We start from the raw sequence: 18,654 nt of genomic DNA on the forward strand, positions 1-18,654 counted from the left end.
GAGGAGCCGGCCGGCGCTGGGCAGCGCACGAGGTGCAGTGTGACCCAGTGGCCTGGCAGCACGGCCCGCCAGCGCTGCCGCAGGAGCCCCTCCTCCTGAGAGCCAGCGGCTCCTGGGACAGCCTTCGGGGGGGCTGCTGTGCTGAGCATTTGTCAACCACGCGGCCCCCCCAGCGATGTCTGCTCGCCCGCCCTCTCTTCCCTCTCTTCCCTTTCTCTCAGTTGTGGGAATATTTACACAACATAAACATTCCCGTCTTAACCACCCAGGTGTGCCGTTCAGAGGGATTCATCACAGTCACTCTTCCGCTGTGTCACCCCAAACAGAAGCCCCACACCCATTCCACGTGAACTCCCCCTCCCTTGCCCTCCGCCCTTAGCAACCTGTGTTCTAATTTCTCTCCGTGAGCTTGCACATTCTCCGGGTGGTTTTTTATAATAGTTACCATGGTGCTTAAATTTAACATCCTAAATCTGTAACAATCTCATTTGCTTTGATACCAACATAACTCCAGTGGTATACACAAACTTTGTTCCTATACCCCTCCACCCGCCCACCTTTATGTAGTTCTTGTCACAAATTACATGTCTGTTTGCATCCAAAACTGTTGATTTATCATTCCATTTTAAGCATTTACTTTTTAGACCTATAGGAAGTAGAAAGTAGAGTTACAAACCAGAAGTACAATAGTGCTGGCCCATGTTGTTGCCCTCAGCGTTATTTCTCGTGCTGACGACTCCTCAGCTCTTGTTCATCTGGAAATAAATTCATCTTGCCCTCATTTCTGGAAGACAGTTTTGCTGGATACAGAATTCTTGGTTGGTAATTTTTGCTTTCAGCACTTTGAATCTGTCTTCCCACTGTCTTCTTGCCTCCGTGGTTTCTGATGAGAAACCAGCACTTAAACTTACTAAGGCTCCTTGTATGTGACACCTTGCTTCTGTCTTCCAGAATTCTCTCTTTGGGATTTGACAGTTTGATTATAAGCCATGGGTCTACTTGGGCTTATCCTGTTTGTAGTTCATCTTGGGTATGTATATTCATGTCTTTTGTTAAATCGGTTTTAACATTATTGCCATTTTTTCAGCCGTTTTCAGCCATTATTTCTTGGAATGTTCTCTTCCTTCTCCTTCTGGGCCCCCACATTGCGTCTGCTGGTCACCTGGCTCCGTAGGCTCCGTCACTTTTCCTCATTCTTTCCTCCTCCTCAGACTGGGTGATTTCAGTTGTCTTACCTTCAGGTCCTCTGGCTCGTCCTTCTGCTGTTGAACCTCTGGGGGATTTTTAATTTCTGTTACTGTGGTCTTCAGCTCTGTATTCTTCTTATAATTTCCATCTCTTTGCCGATATTCTCTTTGTGTTCATCTATCATTTAGTTTTGTCCATGTTTTCCTTTAGCTTTTTGAGCATTTTAGGGCAATTGCTTTCTGTTTGTTTCTATGTTTTGTAACCTTTTGTTGAAACCTGGGCGTTTTGATACTCTTTTGTGTTATTGCTGGAATTTAGACTCTGAGACATCTGTTTTTTTAAGCTTTATCTAGCTAGTGTTATGACAGAGCTTTCCTTGATGCCAAGAGCTAACCAAAAAAAAGAAGGAAAAACAAAAACAGTCTTTGCAGGTGGCCCTGCGCAGGTGCTCTGCTTCGGGGCTTGTCCTTACTGTGAGTTGAGAGAGTAGCTCGGGGCAAAGCCAGGGGCCTCCCCCATCCTTTCTGCTTGTCTTGTCTGGGGCCTGTGTGTGTGGCTAGAGGGTCCCATGTCCCTCCTCCCTAGGAAACATTCCTGCCTGTGGCCAGCAGTCCCCTCCCAGGCAGCACGGCTCGACTGCTCTCCCACAGCCTCTGTAGGAGGTCGCTCCACCGGGGGCATTGGACGGATGGCGAGTCCCTCAGGCCACGGCCAGAGGTTGGGCCAGGCCCCGTGCTCCCGGCATGTGCTCCAGGGTCACTCTGCTCCCTCTGGAACCGGGCCCAGGGACCTGCACCGGGAGCGCAGGTGGGCTCTGTGCTGCGCCAGCGGGGGTGGAGAGGCGGTCAGCCAGGGTGGGATGAGAGCCCACGACCTCTTCCTTGGCTTGGGCCTCGCCTGCCGTCCTTCCCTGCCTCTGGAGCTCTGAGAAAGGTGTCTGCCCGTCCTTGCCGGCTGTCCACAGCCTCTGTCCCTCTGCCGTCTTGTCGGGCTGGGCCCACACACTGACTTCTTACTGGACTGTCTCAAGGGACCTGCGCTGGCAAGCTACCCCCACGCTTCAGCGAGCTTCTCTGAGAACACGGCTCCCTCCTTCCCAGCATTGCCTTTTGCCGGTAGCTTTTGGGTGGGGGCCTTAGGAACCCCCTGTGTCTTGGGTCGGCCCCTCCGTAGCCTGCCACACTGGCCCTGAGCGCCCCTGCCTGTCCTGGCCTGGAAGCGTGGGGGGCACGGCAGGGTGGCGGCCGGGGGGGCCAGGTGGACAGAGCCCTGCGGCGCTCTCAGGAAACGTGCACCCCGGGTGTGCTGCCTGGTGCCGGCGGTCCACAGGAGCCGACCTGCCTGAAAGTGAAGTAGGAGTAGGAAAGTTCAGTTTCACTGCCTGGAAATGAAGTGTTATTGGAACATACGTTAAAAAGGTGAATGAAAAAACTTACCAGGAAAAAGGCATCTGTCTTCTCAATTTAAAATGGACGGGGGGTCACGTGACACCTTCCATTTGACGTGTCAGGTAATGAGAAGTTACAACTAGCGGTAACCGGGCTCTTGTCCCCAGGGCGGCGTCAGATCCACCACCTGGGGAACCAGCTGCAGCTGAACCAGCACTGCCTGGACACGGCCTTCAACTTCTTCAAGATGGCGGTGGGCAAGCACCTGACGCGCGGGCGCAGGACGGCGCACGTCATCGCCGCCTGCCTCTACCTGGTGTGCCGCACCGAGGGCACGCCGCGTATCCTTCCTCGGCCCGGGGCGGGGAGGGGGGTGCCCGGGGCTGCACCCCGAGGCCCCGGCCAGGGCTGCGCGCCCGCTTCCGTCACCTGCAGCGTCTGGGCAGAGGTGGGCACGGCCGAGGCGCAGGTGTGCAGCGCCCAGGGAAGGGCTGGGCCCCGAGAGCGCCGAGCGATGCTGAGTGCCCACCGCTCCTGCCCGAGGCCCGGGGACCCCCAGAGGGACGCTGCGGGGGATGCTTGCAGGGAGCACCCTGCTGCTGCGCCCGCCCGGCGTGGCTGTCGGAGTCCGCGAGGCAGCAGGGTGGTTTCCTGGATGAGGCTCGTGGCGGCTCCTTCTGCTCAGAGGTTTGGCCGGTTGGAGGTTTTTACTTTATCAGGCAGTTACCTCTTTCCAGTCCTTCGTCTCTCCTACTCTACAAAGTTGTGGTTCATTTCCTCAGATCTTTTTTTTAGTGTGCTGATTTTCTGTTGTTTGATCTATTCATTCAACTTTTAAGTTTCAGTGATTTTATTTTTCATTCCTAAAAGTGCCTTTTATTATCAAATCTGCCTTTTCCTCGTTCATAATACCCTGTTTTACTGTCACACCTCCTGCTATCTTTGCCATCCCCCCTGTGCTCTTCCCAGGCTCCCCCCCACCCGGTGGTCTGCTTTCTCTTGTTCCCTGCAGGGTGCTCCAGCCCCACCTGTAGCAGCCCCATGCCCTGGCTTTTGGAATTTGCCAGGGCAGTTCTGCCTTACTGCTGGTTGGCAGCTCTGGGCTCATGTTTTTAAATTCAGATTTTACTTATGTAAAAGTTATACAAGCACATTGTTTAAAGCAGGGGTCAGGAAACTGCAGCCTGCAGGCCAAATTGGGTCCACCTCCTGCTTTTGTAAATGAAGTTTTATTCGATCTCAGCCACGGTGGCTGCATTCACAGGGTGTAGCGGTAGTCATGGCCAAGACTGTAGTTTGCAGAGCCTGAAATACGTACCCTCTGGCCCTTTACAGAGCGTGCGGTGGTCCCTGCTTCAGGAGCTCCACCACAGGCAGCAGACCACACCCCTCCTTCCCTGTTCCCACTCCCCAGAGGAGCTGCTTCTACCTCTTTTAGTTGATCCTTTAAATATCTCCTTGCACGGGTCTACAACTGCCTAAAAGCCCTTCTCAAGTTTCTCGGTTTGGGGCACCAGCTGTGCGGGACCCTCGGTGCCAGGCCGCCCCACCCACTCGTGCCCGGGATGCTCCTCGGTGGTGCCCTCCCCCACAATGCACTCCCTGCTCTGGAGCACCTGGTGCTTAGCGCGCCAGCCAGCATCCTGAGCCCACGCCCCCTGCCCCCTGCCCCCTGGAGAATTCCTCCCTCATCGTCTCCCTGAAGGGACCTCTCCCAGAGCTCTCTGCCTCTTCCGCATTTTGCGCCTGCTCTCCGTGCTGTCAGCAGCGTCGCTCTGGAGCTGCCTTCCCCTCTGCCGTGGGGTGCTCCACGTTGCCCGATGCCTCCCTGAGAAGGGCCCCTGGTCAGCAAATCGTTTTGGGCCCTGAACATCCGAGGTCTCTTCTCTGCCCGCCTTAGTAGTCTGGCTGGATGTAGGGTGCCGGCACAGGGCTGCCTTCCCGCAGCCTGGAAGGTACAGCTCCACGGCCCCTGGCTCTGTCGCACCTGTGCCTTCCGTGCCACCGGTTCGTGTGCGCGGCAGCGGCGTTCGTGCTTTCCCTCCGAAGGCAGCATCATCCTGCCTGTGCGCTTGGGGTGCGGAAGGTGCATGGTGAAGGGACCCTCACGGCCTCGTCCCCCACAGCTGCTTGTGCGCGTGGGGCTCCTGAGTCCTCTCGTGTGCGCTTTCGCTTCCCTCGTCTCTGCCTGCCCCCGAACCGCCCCCTCTTCTCCCTCCTGGCTCCACCTGGTCCCCAGTGTCTCTGGGAGAGTCCTGCCCTCCCTTTCCTGAGCGCTGTCCTGTTCCTTCCAGCTCCGCAGGGCACCTTCTCTCTGCTGGTGACCTTGGCGTCCGCCGCACCGGGGGCCTTGGCGTTCTGCCCCCGCTCGCAGGGCTCCTGGGGCGTGCGCGCGGGCGGCCCTGTCTCGCTCTCCTGAGAACGCGCAGTTTGAAATCCCAAAGCACGTCCATTCCTCATGTGCATCTCCTCCCGGGGGCGACGAGGGCACCAGGCGCCTGCGCAGGTCAAGGGCGCACCTGTGCCCCGGAGGCCCGGCCCCACGAGGCCCCTGTTCTCTGTTCCTTGGCAGCTCTGCACGTGACCCGATGTAAGGCGCTGCTTAGCCAGCTTCTCGCCCTGTGCGGAGGGCGGCGCCGCCTCTGTCCACTGGGGCCTGCAGGACGGGCAGAGCCTCTGGGCCGGGTTCTGGCTCCTGCAGAGCCCCCCTGGGGCCAGCGGAGGGCAGGATGCACGTGTGTCCTGCCTCAGTGCGTCCTGTGGTCTGGGGAGTCGCTGGGGCGCGGGCTGCACTGCTTGCTTCTGAACACCAGGACCTTTGTCCAGCACTGGTGTGCGCAGAGCCCTGTGCCATGGGCCGTGTAGTGACCACGGGACCATTGTCCTGCTCTGCAGAGGCACTGAAAATCCTTTGGCTTGTGCGCCTCGGCAGGGAATTCATTCGCCCTGGCTGCCCAGGCCTGTCACATTGCTGGTTTTTGCCGTTTTTGTGCTGTTTTTGGAGGAGTGCCCTTGAGAGGGTGGGTGGGGATACATGTGAGATACATCCCTCTCTTGGGGGTGTCCTACCGCCCTCCGCCCCAGGCAGAGCACTGGCCTCCTGCCCTGGTCTTGGCCTCGTCTTCAGGAGGCCTGGGGGCCTCAGAGCTCACCAGGACAGTGCAGCCGCCAGTCCAGCCTGTGCGTGCTGGGCTCTCCACCATCTGCGCATCCCGTCTGCCTGCAGGACCCCTGCGCACCTGGAGGGATACTCCCTCCTGCTCTACTGGGGCAGCAGCAGTCCCGCCCCATCACCTGCAACCTGGCCTGGCCCCGAGCCCCCCGCATTCCCTGGCCTGGCCCTGGGCCCCCCCCTGCATTACCTGGCCTGGCCCTGGGCCCCCCCGCCACGTTCCCTGGCCTGGCCCTGAGACCCTGTGCTTTTACAAGCAAGTCACATCTGGCCAGTATGTTTTCCTAAAAGTTGTGTTTTTTCGTTCAACAGCTTTTATTTTTCTCTTTAAGCCTTTTGTTTTGTAATAATTTCCAACTGAAAGGACTGTTGAAAAATAAGACAGAGCCCATACGTTGGTTCCCACCTGCAGCAGCTGGGTCTTACATCCTTGCCACCCACGAGCTTAGGGTGAGCAGCCAGCAGGGGGCATGCCTCCCGCGTGGGCCCAGGCCCTCTGTGCTGCCGAGGCCGAGGGGCATCCAGGGTCGGGCCTGGGCGAGGTGGGGGGACATGGGCCCAGAGCTGGGCCGCCCCCCTCCCCAGGCAGGCTTCCTCGCCTTCCTCTCAGGCTGTGAGAGGTGAGCTCGGGGCACCCTGGGTTTCGGCAGCAGACCCCATGCGTGAGACGTGGGGGCTGGGGGGTCCTTCCTGGCTGGAAGGTAAGGGCACGGCCAGACCCCTGCCCACCCTGACCTGTCCCTTGGGCAGGCGCTGCTTTCCCCTGGTGCCCTCGCTCCCCTCCCCTCCTGAGGCAGCCAGATTCAAAATGCTTTCAGCAGTCGAAAGACGCTTGGAGGTGCCAGACTGCTGCCGGGCCCTCCGGAGGCCACAGCGTCAGCCCCAGGGCCCGTAGCGCCCGAGGCCAGCTGCTGGCCCTGCTTGCCGTGCCAGCGAAGCCGGGCGCGCCGCCCCGCGGCCCAGCGCCACAGCTGCTCCTGCCAGGGTGGTTCCGAGTGGCTGCCAGCTGGAGCCAGCCCACCGGCCCCCGCAGGGGAGTGGCGGCCTGCCTTCCTGACGTCACAGGCGCCAGGGCCTGCACGGCTGTGTGGCGACTGTCCTTCCCTCGTGCTGCGTCCCTGGGCAGAGGCACCCCTGGTAGCAGCTCTTACTCAGCGAAGCCCAGGGCACCCACCTCCGTGATTAATGTCCTTCCCACCCGGAGGCACGGGGATGTTCTAGAGCACCTTCTAGAAGCCCTGTTGTCTTGTTTCCCATTTAGCTTTAGGGTTTACCTGGAGTTGACTTTTGTGTATGTTGAGGACAGACTTGCTTCTTTCCATGTGGGGTGCAGGTGGCTCAGGCCATGTGTGGAGACCCTCTGCCCCTCCACGGGCTTACGGTCCATCCTTGTCCATTGCCAGACTGTTTCAAAGGTACCTTAAGATCACAAGCTTTGTTTTTCTGCTCAAGAACATCTTGACTATTCTTGGCCCTTTGTATTTCTATGTAAATGGTTGAGTCAACCTGTTAATTGCTATAAAAAACATTCTGGGATTTTGAAAGTTGATTGATCATGATGGAGAGAACTGACATTCATTTTAACAATATTGAATCATAAAATTGTTAAATATTCCCTTATTTAGATGTTCTTTTAGTAGTTTAAAATAATTTTGTTTGTAATTGTGGTAAAATATACATAGCAAAAATCATTTTATCCTTTTTAAGTGGATTGTTCTTTGAAATGAAACACGTGGACAATCTTGTGTCACTTTCACCACTCTTTCCATACTGTATGTTCATTGGCCCAAAACAAAACTACTAATTTAGAAATAACTCCTCATCCCCCCACCCCACCCTGGTAACCATTCTGCTTTCTGTCGATGAATTTGCTTATTCTAAGTGTTTCCTGTAGGAGAAAGCCTACGGGTCTGTCCTTCTGTGTCTGGTTCCTTTCACTCAACGTGGAGCCTTGAGGGTGCACCCCTGTGGTAGCAGGAGCCAGCACGCCATGCCCGTGAGGCTGCGCGCGCCCTTCTGTTTGTCCATCCTCTGTTGATGGGTACCTGGTTGCTTCCGCTTTTTGACTATTACGAATAATACTGTGATGAAGCTGGTATGCACATCTCCCCGAGTCCCTGCTTTCAGTTCTTTGCGGCATGTACCTAGCCGTGAAATAGCTGGTCACATGGTAGTTCCGTGTTTAACTTTCTGAGGAACTGCCAAACTGTTTTCCATACTGGCTACACCATATTACGTACCTACCAACGATGTACAGGGTTCCAGTTTCTTCATATGCTTGCCAATACTTGTTTCAGGTTTTTAAATAATAGCTGTCCTCGTGAGTATGAAGTAGTAACTCCTTGTAGTTTTTTTTTTTTTTTTAAATTTTATTTCTCTCCCCTTCCCCCTGTTCCCCATCTGCTGTGTCCCTTCGCTGTGTGTTCTGCTGTGTCCATTTGCATTCTTGTGAGTGGCACCGGGAATCTGTGTGTCTTTTTGTTGAGTCATCTTGCCACATCAGCTCTCCGTGCCACTCCTGGGCAGGCTGCGCTTTTTTCTCATGGGGCGGCTCTCCTTATGGGGCGCACTCCTCGGGTGTGGGGCTCCCTTACACGGGGGATACCCCCATGTGGCACGGCACTCCTTGAGCACATCAGCACTATGCGTGGGCCTGCTCACCACACGGGTCAGGAGGCCCTGGGTTTGAACCCTGGACCTCCCATTTGGTAAGTGGACACTCTATCCATTGAGCCAAATCTGCTTCCCTCATTGTAGTTTTGATTTATGGTTCTTTAATGGCTAATGATGTTGAACATGTTTTCATATACTTACTGGCCATTAGAATATCTTCTTTGAGAAATGTCTATTTAGATCCTTGGCCCTTTTTTTTTTTTTTTTGGAGGTACCAGAGATTGAACCCAGGACTACCTTGTACATGGGAAGCAGGTGTTCAAAACACTGAGCTATACCTGCTCCCTGTTTTGACCCATTTTCAATTGGGTTTTTTGTAGGAGTTCTTTATATATTCTAGATGGTAAACTCTTTATCAGATATATGGTTTTCCAAATACTTTCTCCCATTCTATAGGTTGTTTTTTCACTTTCTTAGTTATGTCCTTTGATGCGCAAAAGTTTTTAATTTCGATGAAGTCCGTTTTATCTATTTTTCCTTTGTTGCTTGAACTTTTGGGTAGAGTCTAAGAATCCATTGCCTTCCACAGAGTGCTGAGGATATTTCCTTATATTTTAAGAGTTTTATGTTATTTGCTCTTATATTTAAGTCGTTTATCCATTTTGAGTTACTTTTTGTGTATGGTCAGTAGTAGGGGTCCACATTCATTCTTTTGCATGTGGGTTTCCAGTTACCCCGCATCGTTTGTTGAAGAGTCTCTTCTTTTCCCATTGAATAGACTTGGCAACCCTGTTGGAAATCAACTGGCCATAGGGGTGTGGATTTATCTCTGGACTCTCAATTCTATTTCATTGGTCTCTATGTCTGTACTATACTGTTTTAATTAATGTAGTTTTGTAATAGTAAATTTTAAAGTTAGGAAGTGTGTGTCCCACTTTGTTGTTCTTCAAGATTGTTTTGGCTATTTGGGGTCCCTTGCAATTCCGTATGAATTTGAGCATCATCTTTTTCATTTCTGCATAAAAGGCTGCTGGCATTTTGGTAGGGATTGCGTTGAATTTATAGATTGCTTTAGGCAGCATTGACATAAGTATTTAAGTCTTTTAATCCATGAACACGGGATTTCTTACCATTTAAGTCTTTTTAATGTCTTTCAGTGGTGTTTTGCAGTGTTCCATATACAAGTCTTTCATCTCCTAGGGAAAATTTATTCCTAGGTATTTTATCCTTTTAGGTGCTGTAAAAAATGGAATAGTTACCTTTTTTCTCTCTCTCTCCCCTTCCTCCCACCCCCCTGCATTGTCTGCTTTCTGTGTCCTTTGTTGTGTGTTCTTCTGTGTCTACTTGCATTCTTGTCAGGCGCCACTGGGAATCTGTGTTTTTTTTTGTTGCGTCATCTTGCTGTATCAGCTCTCTGTGTGTGCGGCGTCACTCCTGGGTGGGCAGCACTTTTTTTGTGCGAGGTGCACTCCTTGCGCATGGGTATCCCCTACACGGGGGGCACCCCTGCGTGGCATGGCACTCCTTGTGTGCGGTAGCACTGTGTTTGGGCCAGCTCACCACACGGGCCAGGAGGCCCTGGTTATCAAACCCTGGGCCTCCTGTGTGGTAGGCGGACGCTCTATCAGTTGAGCCACATCCACTTCTCTGGAATAGCTATCTCGATGTCCTTTTCAGATTGTTCAATACTGTGTATAGGATCCCAGCTGACTCTATGTGTTTTTCTTGTATCCAGAAACTATGCTGAATTTGTTTTTTAGTTCTAATAACTTTCTTGTGGATTCTTTAAGATTTTCTGTATATAAGGTCGTGTGCTCTGCAAATGGGCATAATTTGATTTCTTCCTTTCCAACTTGGATGTTTTTTTCCTTACTCTCTTGCCTGACTTGCTTGAGTCAGAGCTTGCAGTACAGTGTTGGAGTCGCGTTGACAGCAGACGTCCTGTCCTCATCCTGTTCCTGATCCTGAGAAGCGTTCTGTGGTTTCACCATTGAGTAGCAGGTGTGCTGTGGGTTTTTCATCAGTGCCTTTTGTCTTTTTGAGAAATTTCCCTACTATTTCTGGTTTTCTGAGTATTTTCATCATGTTGGATTTTTGTCAAATTCATTTTTTCCATTAATTGAGATGATTGTGTGTCTGTGCTTTTCATTTTATTAATGTGGTTTATTTCACTGATTTTCTTACGTTGAACCATCATTTCATTTCTGGAATAAATCCTATTTGGTCATGCTGTATAATACTTTTAATGTACTATTGGATTTTGTTTTCCGGAATTTTTGTGAGGATTTTCGCTTCTTTTCCTAAGAGATATTGGTTTGAAATACTTATTCTTGTGTTGTCTTTATCTGGTTTTGGTATCAGGATACTATTGGCCTCATCAAATGAGTTAGAGAGTAATCACTTTTCTAGTTTTGAAAGATTTTGAGAAGGGCTGATGTTAAATCTTCTTTAATTGTTTGGTAGAATTCAGCAGTGAAACCATCTGGTCCTGGACTTTTCTTTGTTGGGAGGATTCTGATTACTGATTCAATCTCTTTACTTGGTTATAGGTCTGTTGAGATTTTCTGTTTCTTCTTGCATCATATTTGGTAATTTGTATGTTTTAAGGTATTTGTCTTTTTCATCTAGGTTTTCCAATTTGTTGGCATAGAATTGTTCATAGTACCCTCTTATCCTTTTTATTTTGCTAAGGTCATTAGTAATGTCCACACTTTCATTTTTTTTAACAAATCGATATTATTAATATATATTAATAAAGAATACAATTCATCCGATGTGTACAATCAGTGGTACTTGGTGTAATCACATAGTTGTACATCCATTACTTCAGTCACTATTAGAGCATTTTCATTATTTCAATAATAATAATATACAAAAAACAGAAAAGAAAATTCTTCATCCCTCAATCTCTCTCTTTTTCCTCTGCTGTACGTAGCTGCAGTTTCTGGCTATTCTTGCATATTTATTTATTTATTAAACAGTTTTATTGAGATATCATACTTTCATTTTGGATATTAGTGTTTTTTGTGTCCTCTCCTTGTCAGGCTGGCTATGGGTTGACATTTATATTGATCTTTTCAGAAAAACAACTTTTGGTTTTGTTGATTCGCACTTATTTTTTCTGTTCTCTATTTCATTTATTTCTGCTCTAATCTTTACTATATCCTTCCTTCTACTAACTTTGGGTTTAGTTTATTTATTTATTAAATATTTATTTATCTCCTCTTCCTCCCAACCCCCAGTTGTCTGTTCTCTGTGTCCATTCGCTGTGTGTTCTTCTGTGACCATTTCTATCTTTATCAGTTATCAGTGGCCCTGCGAATCTGTGTTTCTTTTCGTTGCGTCATCTTGTTGTGTCAGCTCTCCATGTGTGCAGTGCCATTCTTGGGCAGGCTGCATTTTCTTTCGCGCTGGGCAGCTGTCCTTACCGGGTGCACTCCTTGCGCATGGGGCTCCCCTACGCGGGGGACACCCCTGCATGGCACGGCACTCCTTGCGCGCGTCATCACTGCACATGGGCCAGTGCCACACGGGTCAAGGAGGCCCGGGGTTTGAACCACGGACCTCCCATGTGGTAGGTGGACACCCTATCCATTGGGCCAAGTCCGCTTCTCTGGGTTTAGTTTTATTCTAGTTTCTTTAGCTGTGAAATTAGGTAAATTTTCTTTTTTAATGTAGGCATTTAGAACTATAAATTTCCCTTTGAGCCACTGCATTTGGTGCATATCATGTATTTTGTTATATTGTGTTTTCATTTTTCTTCTCAAGACATTTCCTAATTTCCCTTTTGCTTTCTGTGTTGTTTAATTTCTACATATTTGTAAAATTTCCAGTTTTCTTTCTCTTATTGATGTCTAGCTTTATTTCCTTGTGGTCCAAGAAAATACTTTGTATGATTTCAATATTTTAAAACTTACTAAGGTGGTTTTTGTCCTAACATGGTCTATCTTGGAAAAAGTTCCATGTGTACTTGAGAGGAATGTGTATTTTGCTGTTGTTGGGTGGAATGTTTCTTTATATGTCCATTGGGTCTGATTGGTTAATAGTATTGTTCAAGCCTCTATTTCCTGACTGATCCTCTGCTTACATGTTCTAGAAGTTATTGAAAGTGTTGTATTGAAGTCTCCAAGTATTTTTGTAGAACAGTTTATTTCTCCAATTCTGTCAATTTTTGCTTTATGTATTTTGGGGCTCTATTATGAGGTGCCTATTTATAATTGTTACATCTTCTTACTGGATTTAAAGTTTATATATAATATTCTTCCTCAACTTGTAATCTTTTTTGACTTAAAGTCCATTTTGGCTGATGACAATATAACTGCTCCTGCTCTCTTTTGATTACTGTTTGCATAGAATATCTTTTTCCACCCTTTTAATTTCAATCTCTTTGTGACTTTGTATGTAAAGTGAGTCTCCTGTAGACAGCATATAGATGGATCTTTTGATATTTAAGGTTACCAAGAAGGAAGGATTTACTTGTGATATTTAGCTATTTGCTAACAGTGATGCTGGCCTCCAAAAGAGCCAGAATGAGCCCCATAAAGTCCCCATCAGGGTGAGGGCGTGCCCCTCCTTTTTTGTTCTCTCACTGATTTGGGGATAATTGGTACTATTTCTTCCTTAAATTCTTGGAAAATACATAGTGAAGCCACCTGGCCTTTAGTTTTGTTTTTTTTCTGTTTGTGTGTGTGTAAATAATTCCACATTTCTTAATGGATTCAGTTTTTATACTAGCTGGAGAACTATCCAGACTTCCTCTTTCCTCTTATTTCAATTTTGGTAAGTTATACTTTGCAAGGCATTCATTCTTATTTGAGTAAAGTTACTTATAATAGTCTCTTATTATCCTTTTAATTTTCATAGCATTTGCAATAATTTCGCCTCTTTCATGTCTTACATTGGTTATTTTGCTCCCTGCCCCTTTTCTCTGACCATCTTGCCAGGGGGTTTTTCAATTTTATTAGTCCTTGGCAACGGCTTTATTGAAATATAATTCATATACTATAGAGTTCACACATTTAAACTAATGAATACACAGTTCAGTAGTTTCCCTTGTTCTTCATTCTGTCCTCATTTCTGTGCTTTCATCTGGCATTATTTTCCTTCTATTGAACAACTCCCGTTACATTTTTCTTTCATTTTCTTTATTAGAGAAGTTATGTGTTTACAGAACAACCATGCATATGATACGGTATTCCCATACACCACCCTATCACCACCACCTTGCACGGTTGTGGAACATTTGTTACAATTCATGATAGCGCTTTTTTGTAACTGTACATTTGGTTTTTTTTTTTTTAACAGTAGTGACCTTTGCTACAAGTATTAAAATAGTACTATTAACTATAATCCATAGTTTATATTAGGTGTATTTTTCTATAATCACTCTATTCTTAATTAACACCTTGTATTGGTGGTGTACTTTTGTTATAATTCAAGAAAAAACATTCCTGCACTTGTACTATTAACTGTAGTCATTTACAGTAGGGTTCACTGTGTTAATCCCATGCTTTATCTTTTAACTTTTATTCTAGTAACATACGATGTAACATTTCCCCCTCTAAACACATTCACCTGTATAATCCTGTGCTGTTAATTACACTCACAATAACGTGCTTCCATCACCACCATCCATTTTCAAACCTTTACAATCAACTTAAATAGTAATTCTCTACAAATTAAGCATCAGCTCCCCGTTCTCAACCCCAGTCTATCCTCTGGTAACCTATATTCTAGATTCTGACCCTGTGAGTTTGCTTATTATAATTATTTCCTATCAGTGAGATCATACCTTATTTGTCCTTTTGCCTCTGGCGTATTTTACCCAACACGATGTCCTCAGGTTCATCCATGCTGTCGCATGCATCAGGACTTCATTCCTTTTTACGGCTGAGTAATATTCCAGTATTTGTGTATACCACATTTTGTGTATACATTCTTCCATTGAGGGACACTTGGGTTGCTTCCACCTCTTGGCTCTTGTGAATAATGCCGCTGTGAACACGTGTGTACAAATATCTGTCTGAGTCACTGCTTTCAGTTGTTTGGGCATATACCCAAGTATACAGAGGGCATCCTTGTCTTGTTCTTGATCTTAGGTGGGAAAGCTTCAGTCTTTGCCACTGAGTATGATATTTGTCCCGGGTTTTCATAAATGCCTTTTATCATTTTGAGAAAGTTCCCTTCTGTTCTAGCTTTTTTAGTGTTTTTATCATGAAAGGTTGCTTGACTTCATGTATTTTTGCATCAATTGAGATGATCATATGGGATTTTCCCCTTCATTCTGTTAATGTGGTGGTCTTAAATTGATTGATTTTCCTATGCTGAACCATCCTTGCATTCCTAGAATAAATTATACTTGGTCATGGTGTATAGTCCTTTTAATATGCTGTTGGATTCAGTTTGCCTGCATTTTGTTGAAGATTTTGTGCATTTGTAGGTATAAAGGATTTTGCTCTGTAATTTTCCTTGGGTGTCTTTCAGACTTTTCCATCTGACTGTTTTCTCTCTTTGGGCATCCAGAAGAAACATTTGTATGTGAAGCTGTTCTCAGAAATTTCCGGTTCTTTTGACTTTCAGTCTGCCTCATTGAAATCCCCATGAACTTTTCCACTTACTGAGGATGAGTTTAAATCAGGTTCCACCTGTGTTTTTCCAGCAAGTGTGTTGCAGCCCGTCCCGCATTGGTAGAATGCGACCAGGAGAGCCAGTGGGTTCTGGACACCAGGGGCTGGGGAGGCACAATCTTTGAACACCTTGCTTCAGTGCCTCATGTGCTTGTAAAACCTCAGAGAGGAATGGGGGAGGCTGTGTGCTTGGGTCTTTGTAGACTCTCGAGGCCACAAAATATGCTCAACAGACATGCTTGCATGGAGCTCTGCAGGCAGTGGCCCCTGGTCTTTGGACAGGGACTCTCCTTGGCTTACGTTGACCTCAGGCCAGCAGGTTTGGTGGCCTTGTGTCCCAGCACAACGAAGGGTCTCACTGGCCTCATCAGAGAGAAGACTTGCAGAAACCACCAAATGGTTCCCAAAAATGCTGTTTGTTGGGGGACTTACTCATGGACTGTGGCAGAAGTATGGGTGTCCATTGAGAGAAGTAGATAATTCCAAGGATTACTCGTTGCTTTTGTGTCGGAAGGGTGAGCGTCTGCTATCTAGAAGCCCCCTGGAGTGCTTCCTAGCTGTTGCAGTGAGTGAGGTGGTCCTTTCTGAAAGTGTCATCCAGTCAAGTGCTGTTATTTCCATTGCAAAAAAAGCATTTTATTTCAATTATTTTATTTGTTGGATAGATTACAACTTTAAAAGTGTAATTCTTATCATCTCCTTTTTAAAATACACAGTTTTCTCCCAATATTTTATTTGGAAAACTCTCAAGCACATTGAGTTGACAGAATTGTACAGTTGACACAAGCCACCCACCTTCTAGGGTCTACCGAGAACACACTGCCACCCTCAGTCTGCCCCAGGTGTCCCCATCCCCACCCACCGTCCACCTCCCCAGGTGGCTTCTGGTGCTCTTGTAGTAGGTTGCTGGCATGTGTCCTCCCAGCCCTTCAGTGGACACTCACTTTCACTGAGGGGTCAGGATTTGTTTACTCTTCTTTGAGGTAAAATTCATGTAAAATGCACAAGCCTTGACAGGGTTCTGATAGATGTAGATCGTGTATCCCAACCACTATCAAGATGCAGAGCGTGCAGTCATCTTGGGCAGCTCCCCTGTGCACCTCGCCAGCAAATCTCCACCAGATCTTTTGCTGCTAGTGTATAAAAATCACGGTAGATATTGTATATTCCCTTTGTATTGTATGGCTTTCCTAAATGTCCTTCTTAATATGTCCAGTCCTATTAGAACAGTCATGCTGTCTGTGAATACAGTTTTACTTCTTCCTCTCCAGTGTCTGTGCTTTTTGCTTTTTTATTTCCTTCCTTATTGTACTTGTTACCATCTCCAGTACAATGTTGAGTAGAAGGAGGAAGAGTACATCCTTGCCTCACTCCTTCTCTTAGGGGGAAAACCTTCACTCTTCCCTCATTAAGTATGATAAGTATATACTTACAGCTGTGGATTTTTTGTAAATGCCTTTTATCAGATTGAGGAAGTTCCCTTCTCTCAAATCCTTTCTTTTTAAAACTTTATTCATAATTACAGTATAATACAATAATTACACTGATTGATTTTATAATGTTAAACCAAAGTTGCACTTTGGGATCAACCCCGCTTTTTTGTGATCCATTCATTATCCTTTTCTATATTGCTGGATTTGATTAGCTAATATTCTGTTAAAACTTTTGTATCTGCATTCCAGACCTGTGGTTGACTCTTTCTGTAATGTCTGCTGGGTCCTGGTATTAGGAGTATGTTCTCCTCATGAATGAGTTGGAATTGCTTCTTCGTCCTCTATTTCCTGAAAGCATTTATGAGAAATTGGAGTCATTTCTTCCTCAAAATTTTGTTAGGATTTACTAGGGAAGCCATCTAGTAGACATATGACTGTTCAGATTTTTTCTTTTACCTTCTGCCATTTTTGATAAGTTATATTTTTCAGGGAGTTTGTCCACTTCATATAAGTTGTCAGTTTGTTTGCATAAAGTTGTTCATGGTATTCTTATTATCTGTTCCATGTCTATAGCATCGGTCATCATAACTCCTTTCATTTCCTTGATCACTGTAGCAAGGGTTTATCAATTTTTTGGTAGATACAAAGAATGAACTTCCGGCTTTTTCTTCTTCTCTTCCTCACTGGCCACTGGCCTCTGCTCTGGTGCCCGTGTTTTCTTCTGTTCCTTGCCGGCCACTGGCCTCTGCTCTTGTGCCCGTGTTTTCTTCTCTTCCTCGCTGGCCGCTGGCCTCTGCTCTGGTGGCGCCCATCGTGTAGCTGCTGAGCTCAGTGATGAAGCACCTTCAGAGATGGAGGAGCAGCGTGGCACCCTTGGCACACAGCCTGTGACCCTGTGTGGGTAGAGCGTGGTGTGCTTCCTTCCTCCACGGCGTGGTGGGTCCCTGAGAGTGCCTGAAGACCTGTCTTGGACTTGTGGTCCAGCTCCATCGTGAAGACAAAGCAGGCCCACGAAAGACACGGATTTTAACTCCTTTTGACCCTTTGCCCCTGTCCTGGCCGCTGGGACAAGGACCACTAATGGGTTGGCTTAAGCAACAGGAATTTATTGTCTGGTGGTTTTGAGGCTGGAACACTTGCTTGCTCCGGGGCCCAGTGCTGTCCTGGCTGCCGGCAATCCTGGCTCCTGGGCATCACCTGGCCGCGTCCTCCTTGTTCCACTTGTCTTCTGGGTCCCCGCTCGTCTTGGCGCTGGCTCCTCCCCCTGGCGTCTGTCTCTGAACTCCTGCTCCCGAAGGCCTCCAGTACCCGGGGTTGAGCAGCGGGTCAGGCGGGCCGCGCCCTAACTGAAGGACGACTGCACGAGGCCCTCCTTGTGGCGGGCTTGTACCCACGGGGTCGCAGATCAGGCTCCAAGGCATGTCCACGTTGGGGTCTGTTGCCCACCCACCACAGATGCTGGGGTGCTCCGTCTGGGTTTTGTATTCTTGAGGATGCCTGCTTCGTGCTGGTCACCTCTGGCGTGCGAGGACAGGCGCCACTTCAGAGTCCCCACAGCTGCCCCTGGCCCCGTGCGGGCTGCCAGCTGGGCACTTGCCCGATCTCGGGGTGGGGGCGAGTCTTGAGCGTCTCCCCAGAACCAGGCCTGGGGCAGGGAAGTGCTGTGTCTTCTGTTCCCAGGATTCTGCCTGACACCCAGCAGGGCTCAGGCAGTGCTCGAGGGGTTGGGAAGGTTGGTTGCTGGCGTGGACGTCCAGTGGAGGGGCTGAGGCCGTGGGCTGCTGCTGTTCTCTGGAGGCAGTGCAGCCAGGCGGCCGCCCCCCAGACCCTGGGTCCTGGCAGGGCTCACGGGGTCTCCTTCCTACGGCGCCTGAGCTTGGGGGGTTCTGGCCAGCCCAGTGCTTCCTCCTCACGCTCCCATCAGGGCTTTTCCGTCACAGCCAGGTGCTGTGTGCAGCCGCAGCCTTGTTCCCCAGGCGTACAGTCTTGGCCTTGCTGACGCTCGTGGGTCACCTGGGCTCCGGTGGGTGCAGAGGCTCCTTGACTCCTCCTGCAGACATGCTCCTCGACCTCAGCGACCTGCTCCAGGTACACCTGCTCTCTTCCTAAGTCTGGTTCCCCTGCCCGAGACCACAGTGGAGCTAGCCCTGCTGGGGCTGAGGCAGGGGCAGGGGCGGGCGGGGCGCTGTCAGCAAGGGCACCACAGGGCCAGGGCTTCCCACACCAGAACGAGG

The 18,654-nt window shown here is 48.6% G+C and overlaps 1 protein-coding gene across 3 annotated transcripts in view; it reads left to right on the top strand.

Moving 5' to 3' along the window:
• The window catches only part of BRF1 (BRF1 general transcription factor IIIB subunit), a 72,979-nt gene that overhangs the window by 14,975 nt on the left and 39,350 nt on the right, over window positions 1-18,654 (top strand). For all 3 annotated transcript variants that reach the window (XM_004474924.4, XM_004474923.3, XM_071213550.1), the window contains 2 exons: window positions 2,744-2,917; window positions 18,477-18,508. In XM_004474924.4, the coding sequence (XP_004474981.1) occupies window positions 2,744-2,917; window positions 18,477-18,508 (206 nt within the window). The remainder of the gene's footprint in view (window positions 1-2,743; window positions 2,918-18,476; window positions 18,509-18,654) is intronic.

Source organism: Dasypus novemcinctus, chromosome 3 (assembly GCF_030445035.2).
Source record: "Dasypus novemcinctus isolate mDasNov1 chromosome 3, mDasNov1.1.hap2, whole genome shotgun sequence".
NCBI lineage: Eukaryota > Metazoa > Chordata > Mammalia > Cingulata > Dasypodidae > Dasypus > Dasypus novemcinctus.